Source organism: Peromyscus eremicus, chromosome 6 (genome assembly GCF_949786415.1).
Source record: "Peromyscus eremicus chromosome 6, PerEre_H2_v1, whole genome shotgun sequence".
NCBI classification, from domain to species: domain Eukaryota; kingdom Metazoa; phylum Chordata; class Mammalia; order Rodentia; family Cricetidae; genus Peromyscus; species Peromyscus eremicus.
In genome coordinates, this window is record NC_081421.1 from 75,491,004 (window position 1) to 75,514,397 (window position 23,394).

General features: G+C 47.4%; 1 protein-coding gene across 1 annotated transcript in view; it reads left to right on the plus strand.

Annotated features, from left to right (window-relative positions):
- The first annotated feature begins 4,425 nt into the window (after positions 1 to 4,425).
- Positions 4,426 to 23,394, plus strand: part of Casq2 (calsequestrin 2) — a 65,334-nt gene continuing 46,365 nt past the window's right edge. Inside the window, exon 1 of the mRNA XM_059265969.1 lies at positions 4,426 to 4,828. Within this exon, the coding sequence (XP_059121952.1) occupies positions 4,553 to 4,828 (276 nt within the window). The 5' untranslated portion in view covers positions 4,426 to 4,552. The remainder of the gene's footprint in view (positions 4,829 to 23,394) is intronic.

The window sequence follows — 23,394 nt, forward strand, 5'->3', positions numbered from 1 at the left end:
GGGGAAGGAGACCTGACTTATGCCTTCACATGTAGGTGTGACTTTTAAATGTAGATGACAACGTGTGTGTTTGAAAGGATAAAACAGTCTGAACAAGGAAAGTAATGTTGACTGTTGCAACAGGGAAGAGAGGCCAGTGAAGCCCTCTGGCCTTGAGCTGGAGAGAGCTTGCAGGTGGAGAGTGAGGCTGGCCCCTGCGTTCTTCTTGCCAGCCTTCAGCCTCATCCCTCTACTTCAGCTTTCTGTTCTGGAAGCATCTATCCCCGTTATAACTGTCCTTGAAGGAATGAAGAAAGTCCAGAGTGACACTGATGTTCCTTCCTTCCTTTGGCTAGCAGACTACTGAGACAATTGTCCCCAAGCAGTTGGAATTTCATGGCGATCTCATGCTGGGGGTTGGAGAGGAAAAGGTTAAAGTTCTGATGTCACCTGAGGGGTAACTTGTCTCCCAGGAAGATTTCACACCCTTCTGACAGTTCATCAGACCACTTTTCAGGAGAGACTGGAGACAGACAATGGTGGATCCATGGTGAACTGGACCACACTTTGACCAGGACTGCTTAATTATGCACAGCTCTTGACCTCCCTTTAAACCTACATCTCAGGTCAGAACCCCAGTGATGCACGGGGGTGTCCCAGACCCACTTACTGGCTTCTCTTCTGGTGTGGCCACATTGAATAAAGCTCCTTTCTCTGCTCTTCACTATTGTCTCTTTAATTGGCCTATTGAGGACCAGGGGCCAGCCCTAGGCCTCGGGACCTGCCAGGGCACAGGCTCTGGCCCTCACTCTGATAACAAAAGGTACTTTCTTGTTTTGAGAAAGGGTCTCTCTCTAGTCCTCTTTGGCCTGGAACTCATTATGTAGACCAAGATGGTCTTGAAACTGCGGCAATCCTCCTGCCTCTGCCTCTCCCAACTGCTTTCTTCCAACAACCAGCCTGTTGTCATGATCTCTTCTTCTGTCTTTCTCAACTGTTCTTCAGAGCATATTTCCCTATGTGACATATTGTATGATGCAAGTGCACATGCATGCTCCATCTCTCTCTTTCCTCTCTTTCTCTCCTAAGATGTAAATTCATGAATTCAGGTTTACAGTGTATCTATCCTCTGTACCCCCAAAAAAGTGGCACGTAGGAAATGCTCTGGAAAAATCTGTGTAATTGACCAGTGAAGAAAATAGCATGGCTTCGAGTCCCAGTTCCCCTGTGAATCAGATTACTGTGAAGATCTACCTGAATCACGTTCTTGAAAGGAAGAGCAAGTGGAAAGGGGTGAGGTTGGGGCTCCTAGATGTGCCCATTCATAGAGACAACAGGTAGAAATTGTTAGAAAGCTAAGGGCTGTAGAATATTTCTTTACACTATGTGAATATGTGTCACTGTGATTGGGTTAATAAAGAAGCTGACTGGCCAACAGCAGAACAGGTAAAGGTTAGGTGGGACTTGGAGACAAAAAGAGAGCATGAAGAAAGGGAGAAGTCTCAGAATCACAAGGAGACGTGGAGAGGAGATGAACTTGCTGTACTGAGAAAAGGTACCAAGCCATGTGGCAGAGCATAGATAAGAAATATGGGTTATTTTAAAATGTAAGAGTTAGCTAGTAACAAGCCTGAGCTATTGGACGAATATTTATAATTAATAATAAGTCTCTGTGTGGTTATTTGGGAACTTGCTGGTGGAACAGAAAAGTCTACCTACAAAGGGCTTGTATCACAATGTAACAATGAACATTTATCTGTATTTGATTGTTTGTTTACTCCCTCTTGTTCAAAAGCAAATGCAGGAAAACTGAAAAGTGCCCATTAATTGCATGTATAACCCCACAGGCTACAGCAGACACACACAGACCTGGAAGTGTGCTCCACACTGGTTTGATCAGGACTGAAACAGCTGGTTTGAGGCACTGAGGTTGATCTAGACGTAGATGCAGCATTCATGTTTATAAAATCCATAAGTCTGGTGAGGAAGAGAGCAAGAAGAGACTCCAGGAAAACCAAAGCGGGGGAGAGAAGGCAGCTTCAGTGGGCTGTCAGCCGGGAAAACTTGCTTCTCCGTAAAGGAGGACACGAGTTCACCTTCCCCACTTCTACCCTCTAGTAGATACACACAGACCCTCAGCACCATGGGCATGTCAGAGACTGTGTCCTTGGGTAGGCCTGCAGACCCCACACGGAGTCCCCCTGTTGACAGGAACTCCTCACTGGAGCCATCCATCAGGAGCCAGACTTGAAGTCTAAAGTCAGTTTACAAAACCAAACAATTCTCGCTCGACCCTTGTAGTTCTGTCAGTTGTAAGTCTGGAGTGCGCTTGGCGGAAACGAGAACATTCTAGACAGACTGTGGCTCTCAGTCTGTGAAACAGTGGGTCCCGAAGAAATGGAGTTTCCCCAGGAACTGGAAGCTAGGAGGAGGGAAGGGCAACAGCCCAAAAGGCAACTTGTCTCCCACGAAGTTTTCACACAGTTCTAACAACTTGTTAGACTGCCTTACAGGAGGAGGCTGGAGCCAGACAATGATGTGCCAGTGATAGGTGGGACCACACCAGAAGGGCTTCACACACACACACACACACACACACACACACACACACACACCATTACTTTTCTTGTTCAGATTGCTTCATCTTTTAAACATGTACATTCTCACCTACATTTAAAGATCACACCTTCATGGCAAAGGGTACCCTAGGACCGCACAGGTGGTGTACCTTTGGCCCCCTATTGAAGGTTCAGTCTCGCTTCAGAACCCTAAGGATGGAATGGAAGGGGTCGCTGCACCTCATTGTCCCTTTTCCCAACATGCACGCGTTGAATACATCTGTTTTCTGCTCTATTAATCTGACGGTCTTAATTGTTTTATTGAGAACGGATGCTGGGTCTGACTTGGGGCACAGGTTAAGACCCCCAAGTTTGATAACAAGTCAATACGAAATGCAAACACTCTGACATTAAAGGTTGCAAAGCAGCAGGGGTAGAAGAAAGGAAGAAGGAAAGAAAGAGGAAGCAGTTACTTACTGAGAAAAGTAGAGCGGCTTCTAAATAAAGGTAACCCAGCGAGATTTAGACAACTGGGAACAGTTTGCAAAGCTGACCTCAAAAAGACAAGACACCCCCACCCCACCCCATCCTTACATTCTAAAGGGGGAAACATGCAGACTTGGCAAGGACTGTTCTGAGGACTCTCCCTTTAGACAGCGCAAAGACAGCACCCATAGGAAGGACTGCGGCCCTGGGAAGGGTTATCGGTGCTGGGCTCCCCAAGGCCCACTCTCCTGGACATGAAAGTGAGGAGTCATCGGAGCAGAGGGCCTCACCACAGCCAGACAGCACTGGGATTAGCTTTTTCTTCCAGCAGCCGGGAAAGGTGCCGGTGACTGGCTTTCTAGCACGAAGAAGATAAACATTGGCCAGACTCCTAAGCGCCACTAACCCCTCTGAAGAGCATAACAGAACCATTATCTGTCTAACCAGAAAAAAAAGCACCAGAGTCACCTGAAGGCTACGGGCAGGGGAGCTGCTGCCTGGGAAGCCACACAGCCCAGAGCCCTGACGTCGGTAGCGTGGAGCCTTTAGAACTCTGAGTCCCAGGTCCATTCACGGTGCAGCGTTCAACCCCAGGCAGCTCAGGGGCAGCAATCAGGCCTCCAGTGACTGGTGCGCTCCTGGTGAGCTCGGACTGGACGAGCTTCACCAATGATACTAGAAATGGAGAAATTATTGTAACAGCCCATGTTCCTCACACTCCAGTGAGAAGGAATCATACAGTGGCTACTGTTTTCCAGGGCTTGCTTTGTGCCAGGCTTTTCCATCTTACGTTCTAAACACCACAGTTAGAGGCTTTCCCATTTTAAATAATGGGGCTCGGACACGCAGGGAGGATGCGCAATGCTCCAGAATCCACCAGCCACTAAGAAGACAGAGTGGAGGTTGCGACTCTCATCTGTCCCATCTTGGATAAACTCTGTGTCAGTCTGTTGCTAATGAAGAAAGGGGCAAAAGGATGCCTTAAGAGTTAATGAAGGTAGGGGTGGGGGCGGATGCGGGGTGGAGGGGTCAGTGGGGGACCATCACCCCCTCTTGCTTTCTGGTCTCATCTCTCCCCCCTCCCGGCCCGCTCATGAGTTTTCTTCTCTTCTTTGACCTTTGGCCCCTCCTTATTTCACTGGCACACGGGAGCTTCGTTCTCCTCCTGCCTGCCGCCCCTCCACCACTGACACACTGTAACACTGTGTGGACAAATCCCTCAGCAGTGTCATATCTGGCTTTTTTTTTTATTATTATTCATTGCATGATTTATTTTTAGCCCGAAACAACTGCATCCTAAAAATGGAGTTCTTAATGAGACAGAGGCTGGGAGAGCTATGCAAGGTATCTAGGGCTTGGCCTCCCAGCCTTCTGCCTGGCTCTTGCTCTGTGCGCATGTGTGCCTTAAGCCTCCACAGTTTGACCTGCGCCCAAGACTACACAGCTGCAGGACCCAAGGAGGTGAGGTCAGCCTCTTTGCTCCCTGCCCGGTTCAGCAAAGCCTCCAAGAGCCTCCCACCCTGTCTCCCATGATCTCTATTCCAGGGAGCGAGAAACAAGACTTTTCCCAAATGAAGAGAACTCACCTGCTCCTAGTGGGGGTTTATCTGCTGTCCTTTAGCAGGGCAGAAGAAGGGCTGAACTTCCCCACGTACGATGGGAAGGACCGAGTGGTCAGCCTTTCTGAGAAAAGCTTCAAGCAGATGTTGAAGAGATATGAAGTGCTGTGTCTCTATTACCACGAACCGGTGTCTTCAGACAAGGTCGCTCAGAAACAGTTCCAACTGAAGGAGATAGTGCTGGAGGTGAGTGTGGGGGGGGGGGGGGCAGGCACCTGTCGGAGTGAGCATGAGTGCCCGTGCGGCATTTAACCGGCATGGAGGAACAAGGGCATGGAGAAGACATCCAGAGGTCTCCTGTGGTGTAGTCTCACATAAATGATTTTGTTTGGTTTGGTTTTGCTTTTTACTGCAGAAGGTGGACAAACTCTTAAGGTGGTAGGGAGTGAAGGGGTTGCACATTGACCCTTCATCCGGGGAGCTGTGTGATCATTGCTCAGGACAAAGAGCAGAGGCTGTCCCACACAGGTGTGCAGAATCAGAGCAGAGCAGGATGATGGGAGGCCCCGGAGGCCAAGCTCCAGGCAATGATCTAAAGTTCTTCCTTCTCGTGGCCTGATTCATTGGGGTTCCTGTCCCACCTGTCCATTTTCAGAATGTTCCAGCTATTGTCAACCGTGGGCTTAAAGGAAACGGAGGGATTCATTGTGAGTTCATTCAGTGCCAATTCCCCACGCTTTTCTCCATACTCTCCCCTAGATCCTGGAGAAGCCAGGGTCTTTTGACCTTGCCCAGAGATGGGGGTGACTGTCGTTTCCTGCTCATCTTCCTAGACAACTTTAGAGTATGGACGTGTGCTCTTCTGGGCTGCATATTCATTGACAGGCAGCTTTTTTCTTTTCTCAGAAAGTTCTTGATGCGAGTTTGGGGCCCACAGTGAAGTCATTTCTTATTTTATCTGTATTACGTGACCTGTTGGTCACCTGGCACTGGGCAGTGGCATTTCTAATCCTTTGCAAGTGCCACAGAAAGACTCTCTGCATCTCCTCCTGGACAGCTAAAGGGCACTGACGCTTCAAGAATACCCATGGTGCCAAGAGTCCTTTTTAGTCCCCATGGCCAGCTCTGCACACAGCTACAGGAAGGGCTGCTTGAGAATTAACCAGGCAGTACTTCCAGGACACTCAGGCTAATCAAATAATACGAGAAACAAATTCACCACATAAAAACCAGGGAGATTTAAAGTCTCAAGAAAAAAATGACTATAATAAAATCCAGCAAAGCCTCCTGAATATATCAAAATAACATTAAAAGATGGAAAAAGCATTTCAGAATTGAAAGTGCCTCCTAATCAGCGGAGAGTGCTAGTGTTTAAAAATATCTCCTCAGCCATTATGTTCTTCCCAGGCACCATCCACCCTGGAGGGACGGTGGTGGTTTTGTCCCTTCTCTGGGCAGCAGGTGGAGGGGAAGCAGGGGTCCTGAAGCTATAGAAATGAGAAAAGCCACAGGCTGGAAAAAGAGCAGGCCCACAGCATACCTGCTGCTCAGCCCATGAAATGGACACATGATCATCTCCATTGCCAAATGCCGTGCTCAGTTACTAAGAGATTGTCTTATGAGATACATCACTGAAATCAGAAAGATTCTATTTGGTAAGCTCATCACTGACTAGTTCAAACCAGATTCAAAAGAACCCCTACATGGCCAGGGCATAGTGACAACCATTTTTAAATACCTGTCATATTAAATAGCACATTCGCACACATTACTGGAAGAGTATCCCTTGGGTATACTTGGTTCTGGGGCCCCAAGCAAGATCATAAGAAGGGACTGCCTTGGGGTCCCATGCTTCCAGACACCTTTCCTGTGAGGGTGCTGAGCTAGCAGAGATTGGTAAAGGGAAGTTGAGCACAGGGTCTAGCCTGATGTTTCTCAGAGAAAATTAAAGGAAAGGGAATAAAAGAATGGTGGCCAGGAGCTCTTGATGTAAGTTCCAGCTTTGCCCCTACTGGCCACGTGAGCCAGGCCGACAACTATCTCTTGGAGCTCCAGTTTCTTATCCACACATATGGGAAGAAAAAGAAAACCCTCCAGGTTACGGCAGAGTCAGTAAGGACGATGGCTTGTGGAACACTTGCTGGGGAGAGACTGTTGAAAGCACTTTGTACGTGTTAGCTGACTTAATCCTCAGTCACGGTGTGAAGTGAGTATGGGTACTCTCTCCAGTCTACAGACGGGAGATTGAGACCCCGAGAGGCCAAGCTGCCTAATGGCACTTCACTCATTGGAGTGAGGCAGTCTGAGCTCCTACAGCCCTTCCATGGCATTTCTCCTGGCATCAGATGGGCGTGAGGGGTGCTGCTGGCTGCCCTGTGCAGGATCTTTTCAGGTACCTTCCTTGAACAGAGCCACTCAGTCCCAGGCTAGGCCTGGGGGTCCCAGCTGAGTGACACCAAGGTTGAGAAGTACTGAGCCCAGGAGGCAGGTCTCAGGAGTGGCAAGAGGCCTGGACCCTCTGGGGAGGGGTGGGGGAGGGGTGGGAGAAGGGTGGGGGAGGGGTGCACTTCTGTTAAGACACTTGTCAGATTTTCAAAATACAGGACAAAAACATGGCCCCAGAAATCCCATGGGTGCCAGGAGGAGTAGATGTGAGCCCCCTAAGTTTTCTTAGTCAAACCCACTAGTTGGTTCTTGCTTTTTTCCTATACTTGTCAAACTTAGAAAGAGGTCCTTCCAGCCCCAGGGCTGTGGCTATTCGGTGCAGATGGGACAGTATGGGCTCAGCCATGACACACAGCTCTGAGGAGCCCAGATTCCCACCCATCTAGTGGTTTAGGGAAGAAGCTTTCCATGTGTCTTATTGTAACCCTGGGTGACCTAGATCCCACAGACATTCACAGCAGCAAAACACACGTTTCACAGGCAGTACTACTTCTTGGGGGATGCAAAATCGGTTTCCATTTTCAGACTGTCATAGTTTTGAAAGCCAATCCCAACTTACCAAACTGATCTCACCTTGCCATTCCCAGGTGGAAACAGCTGAGGGACACAATGGTTGAAGGACGGGAGTGAGGAGTTCATAGTTTATCACACAAGGGCCATCTCATTCTGGTAAAAATCCACATGCACAGTGGCACACATGTGTATTTTATTTGTTGTTCTTAGGGAAACCACAAAGGGCCAAGCAAAAGCCCCACTCAGGGCGTTATCTGAAGAGGGGCCCTGGAGTACTAGACATGGTGGATACAGAGAAAATGAGACACTCAGGTGGCCCATAGATTACTTAAAAGGTATAATGGGTCAATGTGACATCAGAGGAGCAAGTAGTCACCTACCTCCGTCTCTGAAGATACGGAGGATGCCTGAAACCATGGACACAGCTCCTGAGCCTGTCTGTTATAATGTGTGTGTTAAGATAGGCCCAGGCTCTCCGTACCCTCGGCTATTCACTGGCCTTGCCTCCTGAGCGTTGGGGTCATAGATACATGCCATCTTCATAGCATGTGTTTCCCCCATAGGTATCAGCTTGCCTATGGTAAAGTTTAACTTGGAAGTTAGGCACACTGAACCATTACTACAACTAAGAATAAAATGTTACAATTACAACAATGCTCTAAGTGTTACAATACCATATGGTACTGTGCACTCCTCTTCCCTTTTTCCTTGATTGTTAGGAACTTGCAGCTTCTCTCTAGCATACCCTGATCAACAGCATCATTACTCTTGCATTTCGAGGCCTCTGGTATGGAAAAGAAGAGTTACTTGAATTTGAGCACTGTATAGACTAGCTATTACACCCACTTTGCGGAGAGGGCTTTGAAGTAACTAACGGGCAGGTAGTATATAGAACATGGAAACCCTAAATAAAAGGAAGATTCTTGCTTCATGGGCAGGATGGAGCAGCATAATATTTCATCCCAGTACTCAGAATGGCAGACCATTTTAGACTGTCAGAAAGAGAAAGAAAGCCCCACTGCCTTTGTGTGGGTACATGGAAAGTATGACAGGGCAGAACTGGCCCACGAAGTGAGTAGGAATTCCCAGGTGAAACAATAAGGGGGGAGGGGCAGAGAGAGGAAGAGTCCGACTGCTCTTAAATACCTTCTGTCAGCTTTTCCCCAAAGTTTGTCCATGGGGCCTGACTGCTTCAGAATAAGGTTTTTATTCCTCCTTGGTGAAGTGCCTCTGGAGAAGACAGTTCTTCATTAGCAGCATTAGCAGCATGCACCCCGCCCCCCTCCCCATAGCAGAGTCTGAACTTGGTGGAGAGAATGAGGTTTTGGTAGGAGGAGAGACAGTGTGGTCACTAAGGGGTTAATAGGAAAAGAACAAGTAAAATGGCGCCAGGGGCATGAAGCTTGCGTTTGGCCTTCCAGTCTGAGTCTGACTCCTCAGGCCTCGGGCCAGTGTACACATGGTGCACAGTGCTCCACGGGTGTTCCATACATGCTTGTTGGGTGGGTGAAATGCCAGCACTCCAAAGAACCCCAGGCACCTTCTGGATTGTTCTCAACACCTCGTCTCATAGATGTGGCTATTACTGGGGTTGTTAGGGTCAGAACCTTGGCCCTGAAAGCCGTAACATCCCAGGCTCAACTACCTAGTCTCATTAGTCCAATTAAAGAGACAAGCAATAATGAAAAAGAGAAACGGGAGATTTATTCATTCTGTCCACGTTGGGAAGAGGAACAAAGTGATTCAGTGACCCCGAAGTCCATCTGTGGGTTCCTAACATGAGGTTTAGGTTTACATAGGAGGCAAGAGGTAGGAGGTGTCCATAGCTGAGCAGTCCCGGGTCAGGGTGTAGTCCCACCCGTCATCACCAACTGAGACCCAGCCTGGCCTGCCTGCAGTTGCCAGAACTGCGTGAAATCTCTTCCTGGGACAGACGCTCCTCCTCTGTCTGGCACCAGATTCAGTGTTTCCCCTTTTCCAACCTGAGACCCCTGGGAAAATTCCAGTCTCTCGGGGCCCATTGCTTCCATTGTCGGACAGTCAAAGGGAAGAGCAGCAGGTTCTGTTCGGAGCATCTTCTCTCCATGAGCATGGTTCCATGTCCTTCATCAAGTAGATGGGAAGCTCACTTCCCGGCTGGGTCCTCTCATTAGCCATGTAGCACGAACTGCTTTAGAAATTATATATATATATATATATATATATATATATATATATATATATATATATATATAATAAGTGGATGAAGGATGCCATAAAACCATCACGGCCAAGTGAGCACGATTAGTATTCTCACATTTTCAGTATTTTTCCTACACCTAAACATTCATTTTCAGTCAGGATTACAGCATTTACAGTTACCCGCCTTATTCTACGTCACTAAATAATTTCATGTTTGTAAACGTAATGTCAGCATCAGCACAGTATTCCATTGTACAGCTATACACATTCAAAATATCATTTTCCTATTTTTTAGAGCCTGGCACAATTTTTAAAGTGTTTTTAAAAATTAGTCTGTTTACATTTTCAAAGTTTTAATGAACATTTTTTTTGGTTCCTATTTTGTTGTTGTTGTTTTGTTTTTGGATTTGGGGGACAGGGTTTCTCTATGTAGCCCTGGCTGTCCTGGGACAAGCTCTGTAGACCAGATTGGTCTCGAACTCATGGAGATCCATTTGCCTCAGACTCTTAAGTGCTGGGATTAAAGGCATGTGCCACCGACCAGCTGGTTCCTTTCTTTCTTTCTTTCATTCTTTCTTTCTTTCTTTCTTTTGAGACGGAATCTCACTTTATAGCTCTAGCTGTCCTGGAACTCACTATGTAGGCCAGGCTGGCCCCAAACTAACAGAGATATGCCTGTCTCTACCTTCTGAATGCTGGCATTAAAGGCGTGTGCCACCACGCCTAGTTTGAAAACGCATAACTGCATTGTTCTTTTAAATAAAATTATTTGCCATCCACATATTTTTTCTTCTATAATGATTCACCTACACCCTTCCCCCATTTTTCTGTTGTGGTGTCAGCATAAACTGAGAGAGTTGCAGCTTTCCGTGCTGTGTCCTGTGGGGTAGGGGTGGAAGGTGGGGAGCATCAATAGACCAACCCACAGTTCAGTTGTTAAGTGGTGGGATGTCTCAGGGATTTCACAGGTAAATGGATGCTTTAGAACGTGAAGATGAGCATTGCGGATCCCTGGAGAGACATATCCATTCATTTGGCCAATACTTACTGCTCTTAGCAGACACAGTTATCTCAGTGTGACAAAATGGATGTAGGGGTAGGTAGGCAGGTGGTGAAGGACCAGTGTGTTCCTCATCGTGAGCAGTCAGGACTGCTCCATTTGTTTTGGGGGAACTGGGTCCCTTGGACTGGAAGGCAATCTAAGGTTTTGGCACAAAGACTTCATCATTTAAGTGGTCGAGCGCTGGGTTGACCAGTTGCTTGGTGGATTCCTAGCAGGCTGTCTCTGGGGTCTAAGGTTTGGGCTGCTCTTCAGTGTCCTCTGAGAACACACATGCTTACTGCTTAAGAAGTCACTTTTTGAGGCTGTGTGTTTGCTACCACACCATATGTGCACAGCGTCTCTCATGAGAGTAAATGGACGTTCAATGGTGTACTACCTATAATCTTTGGAAATAGCTTATTTCAGAGCAAGAAAAACTATAGTGATGGCTGATTTCCCAGTACTGCAATACAAGCTACTGTCTACCACTGTTTTTATGTGGCAATTTTAGCACAATTTCCCATGAGACCCTGTGGGGAAAGGGAAGGCTAGTTCCATGATCCATGGGCAAAACCAGAATGTGTGTTATACAGCGTGGATCTCAGGGTTCTGCAGCTTTTTTTCTTTTTATTTATTATTCTCTCATACAGTACATCCAGAGCACAGTTTCCCCTCCTTCCGCTCCTCCCAGTTCCCACCACTACCTCCCCTCTCCCCGAGACCCACAGCTCCTCCATTTCCCTTCAGAAAAGAGCAAGCCTCCCAGGGATATCAACTGAACATGGCTATTGGTGAAATTATTAAGGCCACTCCGCGTAGTTAAAAGGGAGGTTTATTATGTGGGGTAACGTACAAGTGAAGGGATAGGGTACAGGTTCCGGGAAAGGTGTAGCGCAGTCCAGCGGTGTTCTCTGGAGAACTCTGCTCAGTCTACCTCCAGCATCCAGGATCCAGGAACCAAGAGAGCCGGTGCATCCGGATCTCGGGTCTTAAGGGCTCCTGTCTCGGGCCCACCTTGTAGGCGTGACAGTTACTGGAAGCCTCAATGGGAGTAGTACTTCCAGGTCAAAGCTGGAACAGCTACCCACTACACATGACATAACCAGATGCAATAAGACTAGGCACAAATCCTCGTATCAAGGCTGAATGAGGCAACCTAGCAGGAGGAAAAGGGTCCCAAGAGCAGGCAAAAGAGTCAGAGATGTCCTCACTCTCACTGTTAGGAGTCCCACAAAAACCCCAAGCTAAAGAACCATAACATACATATAGAAGACCTAGCAGGCATCTGCAGCTCTTAGATGAGTCTCCTAGGCCATTTCTCTCAGTCTTCAGTTCCCCTCACAGTTGAGCTCCCCCATAGGTATGAATCTCAGTCCCCATTTGATCTGTATACCAGTAGAAAGTCTTTAGCTTTGTATTGCTGTAACTTCCTCAGGCACTGCAATGCACCTAGCATCATTGATAGGTCTCAGATGATGTTGTGGTTTGAATGAAAATGACCTGCCCCCCCCAACACCCCTCCTCCACTCATGCCTCATATATTTGAATGTTCAGTTTCCAGTTAGTGGAACTGTTTGGGAAGGATTTGGAGTGTGGCCTTTTTGGAGGAGGTGTGTCACTAGGGTTGGGCTTTGAGGTTTCAAAAGTCCATGTCATTCCAGTTGTCTCTTTCTCTGCTCCGTGATTGTTGGTGCAGTATGTAAGCTCTTAGCTATTGCTCCAGCACCCTGCCTGCCTGCTGCCATGCTCCCATCATGATGGTCATGGACTTTAATCATCTGGAGCCATGAGCCTCAAATTAAATGCTGTTTTGTCACAACAATAGAAAAGTAACCAAGATACATGTATGTGCTCTAAAATCATGATCATCCTTATATGCCTGTCCTTGCATGCAAAGGGAAAAGCAGACAATTGGAAGCCAGAATAAGCCACAAAGATTCACCTGATCCAGAATAAGCCACAAAGATTCACCTTCTCATACCACATCTGTAAGATCAACCATTTAGCTTTGAACTCATTGAATCAAAGGAAGCAGGGGAAAGCAAATGAGTTATAATCCTGTGTACTATATAATTCTGTGTATTAAGAAGTCGGTGTCTATTTTGTTCTGTCAGTTGGGGGGAGGATTCACCTCTGTGGAATACAGCTGTTCTCGTCCAAAGTGGAGTCCTTCAGCGGTCTCTGGAATTATCCAGCACCTTCTTAGCCTATTTCAGCCATTCTCAGCAAACACCTAAGGAACCTAAAAAATACAAATGCCCACATTTCATGCCCTAGATTCTGCTTTAGTGGGGATTGGTAAAAAAAGGATGTCTAGACACTACAATTTTTTACATGTGTTTATTCACTTGTGTGTGTACACACCATGGTATGTGAGAAGAAGCCAGAAGACAAGTTCTGGGAGTCAGCTCCCTCCTCGGTGGCCAATGCCTTCACATGTTGGGCTGTCTTGGCAGCTTCTTGAATTTACTTTTTTGTGTTACATTTTTCTCGCTCTGAACAAAGTACCTTCTTTGTTTCAAACATTGTTTGCAAGTTTAAAGGTTTATTATCTTTATTTGTGTGTGTGTGAGTGTGTGTGTGTGTGTGTGTGTGTGTGTGTGTGTCTGTGTGTGTGCCTGAAGAAACCAAAAGACAGTTTCTGTTCTCTAAGAGCTGGAGTTACAGTTGGTCTTGAGCCACACAACATGGCTGCTGGGAACTGAACCTTGTTTCTCTGGAAGACCAGCAAGTGCCCTTAAATGCTCAGCCATCTCCTGATCCCCTAGCATTTATATACTTATTTATTAATTTCCTTATTTACTGGTAAGGCAGGAGCTACATGTGATAATGAACATGTGGAGGTCATAGGACAACTTGTAGGAGATAGTTCTCTAGTTCCATCTTCTCTCCCTGCCCACCCCCCACCGAGATGGAACTCAGGTTCTCAGGCTCGGTAGCAGATGCTTTAGTACTGTGCCATCTCCCCAGGCAAATACCACAGTTTTGACCATGGTCATCTATATATCCAACTGCAAGTGATGTAGAAAGTTTTCTGGGTGATGCTACTATGAAGCCAAGTTTGAGGACCACCTAAGCCTTGATACTAAACACATTGACCCAATGGCATAGCATTGCCCAAGAGTGTGTTGGGAATGAAGGCTTTCAGGGCCTATCCTAGAATCAGAGTATGAGTTTAAATGGGATCCACAGGTGATTTGTAGGCGTGCTAAGGTTTGCAAAGCACTGGGTGTGTCTGCTGGGTTGAAGACATTATCCATATGGCCAAACACCATGCTGCATCCGTTTGACCTTTGCTGCCTGGACTCCTTTGAATGATGTTGGCCTGCTGGTATACCTCTGATTTTGTAGGTTAAGCTGGGTCTTGTGGTACAGTGATTCAAGACTGCTGTGGGACTCACCCAGGCCTCCCAGGTAGCTCCCATTGACCCCTACCTCATGGTTGGAAAGGTTTTCCCAAAAGAGAATAATATGGGTGTCTAAGGAGTCTCCCCTCTTTGAGAAGTTTTCCATTGAATTTCCTGGATTTCTGAGACCAAATCAGAGGGTTACCTTCAAATACACTTAGGGAGGACTCAGGAGTTAGCTGAGGAGAGAAGACACACATCTGTTTGGCTGTTGTGCCTTACTATTCTTTTCCCAAGAGAGATGAACCATCTGAGGACACCATATTGATGCAGGGTATGAAGATGCCATGATAGCCAATGGGAATCATGGGAAAGTGGGTCATAGCAGATTGGAGGATGTTCTGTAATGTGAACTACATTGTTCTTTCATCTATGCATTAAATAGTCACCTTACTTGCAGAGGCAGATGACATGGCCTCTGATGTTTGTGATGTTCCTCTTTTGTAAATGATAAAAAGCAATTTCCTTCAGATCTATGTTTAAGTGTTACTGTCTTAGTCAATGTTCTATTGCTGTGAAGAGACACCATGACCATAGTAACTGTTCTAAAAGTACGTATTTAATTGAGGCTTGCTTACAGTTTCAGAGGTTTAGTCTATTATCATCATGGTAGGGAGCATGGTGGTGTGCAAGCAGACATAGTGATGGAGAAGGAGCTGACAGTTTTACATCCGGATCTTCAGTCAGCAGGAGAAGAGAACCACTGGGCCTGGCTTGAGGATTTGAAACCCCAAAGCCCACCCCCAGCAACACACTTCCTCCAACAAGGCCACACCTCCTGATCCCTCTCAAGTAGTGCCACTTCCCAATGACCAAGCACTCAAATATGTGAGCCTCAGGGGACCATTCTTCTTTAAGCCACCACAGTCACCTTACCAAAGATGTGACCTCCCTGCCCATGTATATAAGCCAGACTCTCTGAACCCTTCCTCTTCCTCTACCCTTCTTATTCTTTCCATAGCACTTGGGCGACATCTTGCACATTGTGTGATATTTTCTATCTATAGAAAGAGAAATCTACAAAGTTCAGGGCTTTGTCCTAGTCACAAGTCCCAGCATCTGGATCAGGGTCTGACAGTTGGGTATTCTGCAATATTTTTTGAACAAATATTGAGGGAAAGGGGGGAAAGGGAAATAGTAGGTATTACTGAATGTGTTATGAGACAGGCCCGTTGCAGAGGCCTTGAATATGCTATTTTATATAATTCTGACATTCCCACATTGCAGAGAAGTAAGTTAGAGAGTTAAGGAAAAACTGCCCAAATCACAAAGCTATGAAATATAGCACGAAGCAGGATTTGAGCCCCTACCTATTTGGTTCAGATGGCATGTTCCTTCCACTATACAACTGAACATCCAGATGGGACAGTTTCGGGTTTGTAAGCAGTACTGAGTTATGAAAGCGTGTGTCTTGATACTCTGGATTTTCACCCACACTTTGCAATGCTAACCTGTACAAGTGTACTCTGTGTGGCTCCTAAGCGGTTACTGTGTTTATATGGGCAGCAGATTAACACCTTGCTGGACCTTAATGAATAAATGATGATGGATGAATGGATGGCTAGGTGGAAAGAGAGAGAAATGGGAAAGGAAAGGACTTGTACACCCATTGTCTACATTGGAAATACTTTTTTTTTCTTGATTTCTTTTTAAATGATATAATTGGTTTGGTGAGTGAAGGGATGTATGCCATTGGAGCATAGGCCGGAGAGCAACTTTTTGAAGACGATTTTTACTTCCACCATGTGTGTCATGGGGATCAAACTCAGGTCATGGATCAGGTTCGGTGGCAAGTATCTTTACAACCTGAGCTGTCTCTCCAGCTCTCTTTTTTTTTATTTGTACAGCTAGAAAAGAGGTTGAATTTGTAAGATCCAGGGATCTGTGTGTTCTCCTTTGCTTCCTCCCACTGACATACGGGTAAAACATGCTTTGGTTTGTTTGTTTTCCCAAACCGTGGGACTCTCAGTCCAGCACGTATTCATGCACACAGACAGAAAGCCCCAAGCTTTTTAAGGCTGATCCTGCATCCCGAGTCTATTTAGCACTGGCAAAGGTCCCAGCAGATGCTCTTCCAAACCCCAAGGCAGAATGAAGCTGTTGGAGTCAAGTAAATCTACAGATGGGATGATGTGGGGACACTGGGCAGAGAATAGCAACACACGCACGATTCAGGGATTTTCTCCAACTGTCCCCCCGCCCAAAGACAGCCCTCTTCAGTCTCACACCTGCTCCACTCCGAAAAAAAGCAGATGAGGTCAGGCTTATTTCGGTTTGGCTTTGAGAAAGAGCCCTCACACAGAACCTGTGCTGTTCCAGGAGAAGCATCTCCCCACCCCCACCGGGCACCCCCAGCTCCTGTGAAGCCCAGTGCGGAGAACTGTAGAAGGGGCCTTTGCTGGGCACTTCATGTAGTGCAGGTTGTCTTGGATGAGTGAGGAAACAAGAAATGCTACCAGGGGATCTGGATTCAGTTGACTGTAGTCAGGCCTTCCCTATATAGAATTAATGAAGAGGAGAAGATTTTCCAGATAGAGGGCTAGCGCAATGGCTCAGTGAGTAAGAGCGTTTATCACATAAGCCTAATAATCCAAGTTTGACCCCTGGCACCCTCTGACCTCCACGCCCATGCTGTGACACATGAACCACACAGCACATGTGCCCACGCACACGTTGTGCACATACAACAATGAAAATAGTCCTCCCCTGTACATCAGAACCACAGTTCGTTTTGAAGCTTCTCCATTCAGGAACACCATCTTGTACTATTGGGGTAGGCATCCTCCCACAACTACACATTTTTAAATGGGGCCATGAGCTGCCATGAAAGCCAGCACCATGGAACTATGGTAAGGACTCTTACACTACAAAGCAGTAAAAGAAAAAAGACATGGGATCTTCTGGAGACATTGAGAGGCTTTTCTTTTTTTTGTTCATTTCTTTTTTTTATTAAGAAAATTTTTTTATTCATTTTACATACTATCACAGATCCCTCTCTTCCCTCCTCCTGCCCCTCCAGCCCCCCATGCACCCCCCACTCCCTCCTACAAGAAGGTTAGGCCTCCCATGGGGAGTCAGCAGAGCCTGGAACATCAGCAGCTCTGCCCTCCTGCAGTTTTAGCTTTGCAGGTTGGTGGGGGGCATGCCACGTGAGCCCCAGCCTCAGTACACACCTAACATGACTCGTTCTCCCGAGAAAGCCCGCTCAGCCCAAAGTGTAGGCATTTGAAGATGCCTCAGAAGGTTCTGTGGGGTCTAATCTATATGCAGCAGGCCAGAATTATCCACATGAGCTGTTGCTGTTTGGACAGCCTCTCAGGAAGGGATCCAGCATGCCATCTTGCAATGCAATGGCCTGGCAAGACATCGGAGTATCCAAGGTGCCTGGTTCCAGGAGCTCCCTCCTGCTGCTGGGTACCCAAGCCAGGCACCCTCTCCTCCCCATCATCTGCTGTGTGCTGGGCTGTCCCTCACCTGCCTGCCTCACCCCTTCCCCACAGCCATCCTCACTCAGGATGTCAAGCTATTAACTGACCACACACCCCCAATTTACCTGTGAAGCAAATGAGTTTGTGTCTGTGTGCTAGCAGTGTGGCTGCAGGCAGGATGGGATTCTCCAAGGCTGAGTGCTTGTTTCGTGAAATATCCCAATGGTCACAACATGTGCTTTCTTTCCAGGCCATCTTATAATGGTAAAACAGACACAAGACACAGGGAAAGTGACTCACACATATTTGATGCACAGTTAAAGACTACTTTTGAACTCACCCATATGTGACATCCCATAAAACCTCCCATTCTCCACACAAGCTAGTTTTCCACGGCATCTGCTATCACTAGTAGATGCTATCAAAAATATTTCTAGTCAGGCCGGGCGGTGGTGGCGCACACCTTTAATCCCAGCACTCGGGAGGCAGAGCCAGGCGGATCTCTGTGAGTTCGAGGCCAGCCTGGGCTACCAAGTGAGTTCCAGGAAAGGCGCAAAGCTACACAGAGAAACCCTGTCTCGAAAAACCAAAAAAAAAAAAAAAAAATTTCTAGTCAGAATTTATTGTTGTTTGCGGGGACCAGGTCTCACTATGTCACCCAGATTGACCTTGAACTTATGATCGGGATCCATCTGTCCCAGCCTCCTGAGTTCCGGGATCCAGTCAGGCTTGAGTATTTCATAAAGTTCAGCCAAGCAGGAACAGACTTCTGCTTTTCAATGTGTACCACAGGGCAGAGAAGTCCAAGTCCTTCTGTCACATCTGGGAGGTCTCTCCATGGGCAGGGCACCCGCTCCCCACCTTTCTAATGAAGGATGATACCAACCAAGAGAAAGCGAATTTAGAAAGGAGCCTTCTCTTTCTGCCCCCCAAAAGGTCTAGGTACTGTGTGTGGGGTCCATGTGTGTGTAGGGGTGCTGCAGGGGGCCCTCCTGCAAGACTGAATCTCCACAAGCCCTTGAGAACAGAAGTCTGCTAAGAACATTAGGAAAGGGCACAGCCTAGTCCCATGTTATTAAATAATTAGTCAACTTATTTATTTATATGGTGCTGACGATTGAACCAGAGCCCTGCTCACACTAAGCAAATGTTCTATCACTGTGTTTCCAGCCCCAAATATTACCTTAGGATTGATTTTGTTGTTAGCTCTGTGTGTGTGTGTGTGTGTGTGTGTGTGTGTGTGTGTGTGTGTTACTGAGAATTAAATCCATTTGTTTTTTATTCCATGAAATGCTCTTGTTGGTGTAAAATGGATAAACAAAAGCCCCGACCTCCAGGGACAGCCTCCCTCATTCTGTCATGTTGGATATCACCCAAAGCTGCACGATGAGAGACTGTGCTCACGTGTTAGGAGCTGTGTGGAGCTGAAGGTCTCACTGTATGTGGGCCCAGGGCTCGCTACACGGGATCTGATCAGAAATGTCCACTCTGAGGTTCTATCCCAGACCTGCTGAGTGAGAAGCTCTGGGTGGGCTCCCTGGGCTGTGTTAGCATCAGTTTTCCCTGCAAGAGATGCTGATGTGTACTTGTGGTCAGAGCAAGGTTTAGTGTAGGGTTTGCCCTGCACTGGCTTTACAGGGACAAGCCTTCACTGAGTGCTTGCACACGGGTTGTGCTGGCAGCAACTGGCTCTCGCTTCTTTTTTGAATAGAAACTTGAAGCTCAAGGAAGCACTCCCTTGCTCAGCTCACAGCTGGTCACCAGCAGAGCCAGGGCATGGGCTCAGGTCCCTCTGGTTCCCTCTGCAGAAGTAGGTTGCAGTGGAGGCGAGCTTAGGTTCTGGAGCAGTGTCGGGGTTGGGCTCGTAGTGGGGTTGCTTAAAAACGGTGTGGTTGTGGACAAGGGGGTCAGCCTCTTTGTTCCTCCATTTTCTCATCTGCAAAGCACTTCCTTGGGAGACCTTCATAGAGACTCCAAAAGATAATTCACATGAGGTGATTAATGCTGTGGTTAGCCTGGTGAATACCCACTCCGTACTATCGTTTTTTAACATTTTCATTTAATTAAGTGTGTGTGTGAATGTGTGTGTGTGTGTGTGTGTGTGTGTGTGCGTGTTCATGACATGGCATGTATGGCAGTCAGAGGACACCTCTATAGAGTCAGTTGTCCCCTTCCACTATGTGGGTACTGGTGATCAAATTCAGGCGACAAGTGTGTTTGCCACTGAGCCACCACACCAGTCCCTTGATTGGTGTTTTACTGCAGCTGTTATATAGACTTTCAGCCTGGAGGGGTACAGTGGACACACAGCATCAGCCTTTGGAACCCTGCCTTGGCACTGAGTGGGGTGACAGTCCCCAAAGTGTCAATAAAACCAATCAGTAGCCTCTCTCCCTCCCCCTCAGCACTTTCAAGGGTTACCCAATAGCAGTCTCAAAAGGCTTAGTAAACGCTGGATTCTCATAAATAGCTGTCCTCTTCCCCAGCCAGCCTCCTGGGTGGATGTAATGGGTGCCAACTGCCAGGCTATACATAGCCCAGGCCTTGCTTGAGAGTGGCCCAAAGTGACAGGAGATACCAGAGATAAACGTAGGGTCTCAGGTTTCAGGGACACAGTTTTGAATAGTTTGACATGTAGCCAGATGGTTTCAGGGAGGGACGTGGAGAGCAGCCCTCTCTGGCTCCTGGCTTGCTTGGAAAGGACAGCAGTGCAGCCAGAGTACTTTTAGTGGCTGGCCTGAGGGACATTGTCTTAGAGCACAGGTCTTCAGAATTCTCCTCAGGCTATTTATTTGTGATGTTTGCAGATTCATGAGTATGCAGAAAAGCACAGCCACCTCCCTTCAAGTGTCCATACTCCTCACATATCTCCCATCTTCCCTCCAACCAGGAAGGAAATCCCAGTCTCTCCCCACAAAGTGTCTTCACCTCTTCCGCTGTGTTAGAGCTGATAAATTCTATACAGGGACTTACTTGGGAGGCACACACAGACTCATCGGATGCCCTGTCCTCTGAGGCCCAGGAAAACAGTCAGGGGGGGACTTGACCCTCTCACAGCCTTCTGCACTGACTTCCTTTCATGGACAAACTTCTGGAACAAGCAAGCCACACCTGCTCCAGCCTGTCCTTGCCACCCACTCGACTGTCCAGTTCCCTGCCTTGGCTTCTGTCCCGGCTTCTCTTTACAAGGTCATCCACGACTTACCAGTCCAGAAAGGAGACCTGACGGGGGTCCTGCCTCTCCTGGACTCCCTGTGACACCAGACCTTAGTGACTTGGGAGTCAGGGCACCACAGTGATCCTGCCATGCCTTGCAGCTTCTGAGTACCCTCTCCTTTCACAGGCTAGGTACTTCTTCAGACACCTATCTCATGCACCTTCTGCACACGCCTCTAACATGTCCAGTCTGGCCTGAGGCTTTCTCATGCACCAGCCCCCCAAAATGCCTCAACCTCTCACCTCCTCGGCTCCCTTGAGTAGCTTGAGCACTTCCTGTGATCGTGAATTCACCGCAGTTCTATCCGTTCTGAGAAGCCGACGGCAGTTCTGGAACATCCTCCTGATGTTACCACCTGCCCTTTGTTCTGTTTTCTGAGTCACCTTGTGGCCCCTCTCCTTTGTTCTCCCTCAAAGGCCAAGCAAGAGCAACTGGGTCTCACTGGGTCCCAACTCACACTGTCCACCATATAAGGCTGTTGCTTCTTCATGGTCCCAACCTTTGTCTGAGACCAGAGCCATCCCCCAATCAGACCACACACCTGCCTGCCACCTGGATGGATGTCTTTCTTCCTCATATTCCTTTCTCTGTCTGGTCTGGGTCCTTGGATCTACCCTCTCTGAGCTCAGATCAATCTCTTTGCTCTACTCAACTTCAAATCATAACTTCCAACCACAGTGTACAAAACTTTATTCTTTTTCTTAGGCATCTTAAACACAGGACTCTTTAAGCTCCCCCAAATATAATTTACCCCGCTAAGCTAGCTTGTTCTGGTCCAGCCCTTGACATGTCCACCTTCAAACCTCTGCCGACACTGTTTCTTCCCCGTGGATGCACTCACTTCTTCTGCCTGTCCCGGTCCGTTGTCTCACCGGCCTCTGCACTCACAAGCAATCTCCCTTGTAATTGGTTTGTTTACTTGAGACACTAATTTGGGGTCAGTCCAGCTACTCTCCTGGGTGCTAGAGATAGCATGGGGAGAAAGGCGGACACAGACATGGGCCTGCTGGCTTCAACACCAACAGAAGAGAGGCAATAATCACAACAATCATACACAAACCAAGGAAAAGTTGCAGAGGAAAATCTCAGGGTCCTTGAGCAAGCATTGAATTGGGGTCAGGAGTCAGGGGTTACCTTCTGGGGCACTAACGTGTCCAGGTACACTACAAAGATGGCGGAGTTGATGAAGAATGGCAAAGGGGGTCTTGTAGACAGAGTGAAGGACATTTCTAGATGTAGACTCCAATTAAGCTGAAGATGCAGAAGGCCATGTCGTGCAGGGCTGGGTGGCTCTAAAGGGATGTTTAGACACACCCAAAATGCATGGAAACCAAACCACAGCACTCAACATGGCCTGCCAGGCTCTGTATGGTTTGCCCCCCCCCCCCCGCCCCTTGCCCACAAGCTCTCTCTTAGGAGACTCCACAGTCTTTGAATTTGCCCCGCTGTTTTGGCGGCCTCCTCCACCAGCTCGTCCTTAGCTAACGATTGTTACTTCTCTTTCCTTTCTGATAGTCTAGGCCTTGGCATTTGGGGATCAGTACCCGATCCAGAACCCTATTCAGCAATCATACTATTAAGAAGGAAATCTACCATTTATTAAGCACCTACTGTATGTGAAGATGCATGCCAAGCACTTCATATTTGTTATTTCTGTTACTCTTCCAAAGAGTCCTGTGCAGGCTGGTGACAAAGTCAGCAACCCAGGAATTGACACTAGGTCCCACGCTCTTCATCACTGGGGTCTGGGAAGCCTAGGTCACTCACTCAATTAAAGATGACATGCACATGGACCCGATCACTTCAGCAGCAATGGTGGTACAATATCTATATAATACCAGAAACAGAAAGACGTATCAGAAACACATTGTCAGCTATTGAATTATTGTATTATTTATTCATCATGTTATCTTTGATACTATTTATATGGGACTTCGCTAGAAGTTCTTTGGGATAAAAAGAATCAGCAATGGTCAAACCAAACCCCAGCATTTCTGAGAGAGTGGGCAATGTTTCCATTCCGGGAGCCACACGTAACCAGCCAACAGATGGGGCTGGTTTCTAGGATGGACTCTCAGGCAAGACTGAAATAATCCATCAATCGGCCCACCTTGCTCAAGCCAGTCAGGAATGGCTGTACACTAGCAGGAGAAAATGGTAGTCATGTATAAAGAGTATTTCAGTTTTTTGGACATTCAAGAAGTGTGGAGGTAATCTTTTTTTCTCACATACGACTCACAGTATTTGGTGATAACTGCTTCTTGCCTCTCTGGCTCACAAGCTCCTTGAACTTGTGATGTACTTGGACCAATCCATGCGTACACCCACTGTCTCCAAGGATCTGCACAGAATACAGAAGATGCTCAAAACGGCCATACTGAGGAAAGAGTCACAGTATGGAAGAGACGTAAACCCCACTGGCAATTACAGAATAGGTACCAGAGCTCACTCCCGGGGGTGGGCCACTGGCTTTCTAGAAAGAAGAATGGAGGGAGAGATGAGCCTGGGCCTGCTCTGCGTAGCCAAGGTTTGCTAAGGTTTGGAGACCCGCAGGAGAGAGGGCAAGCAGGGTGGGGTTT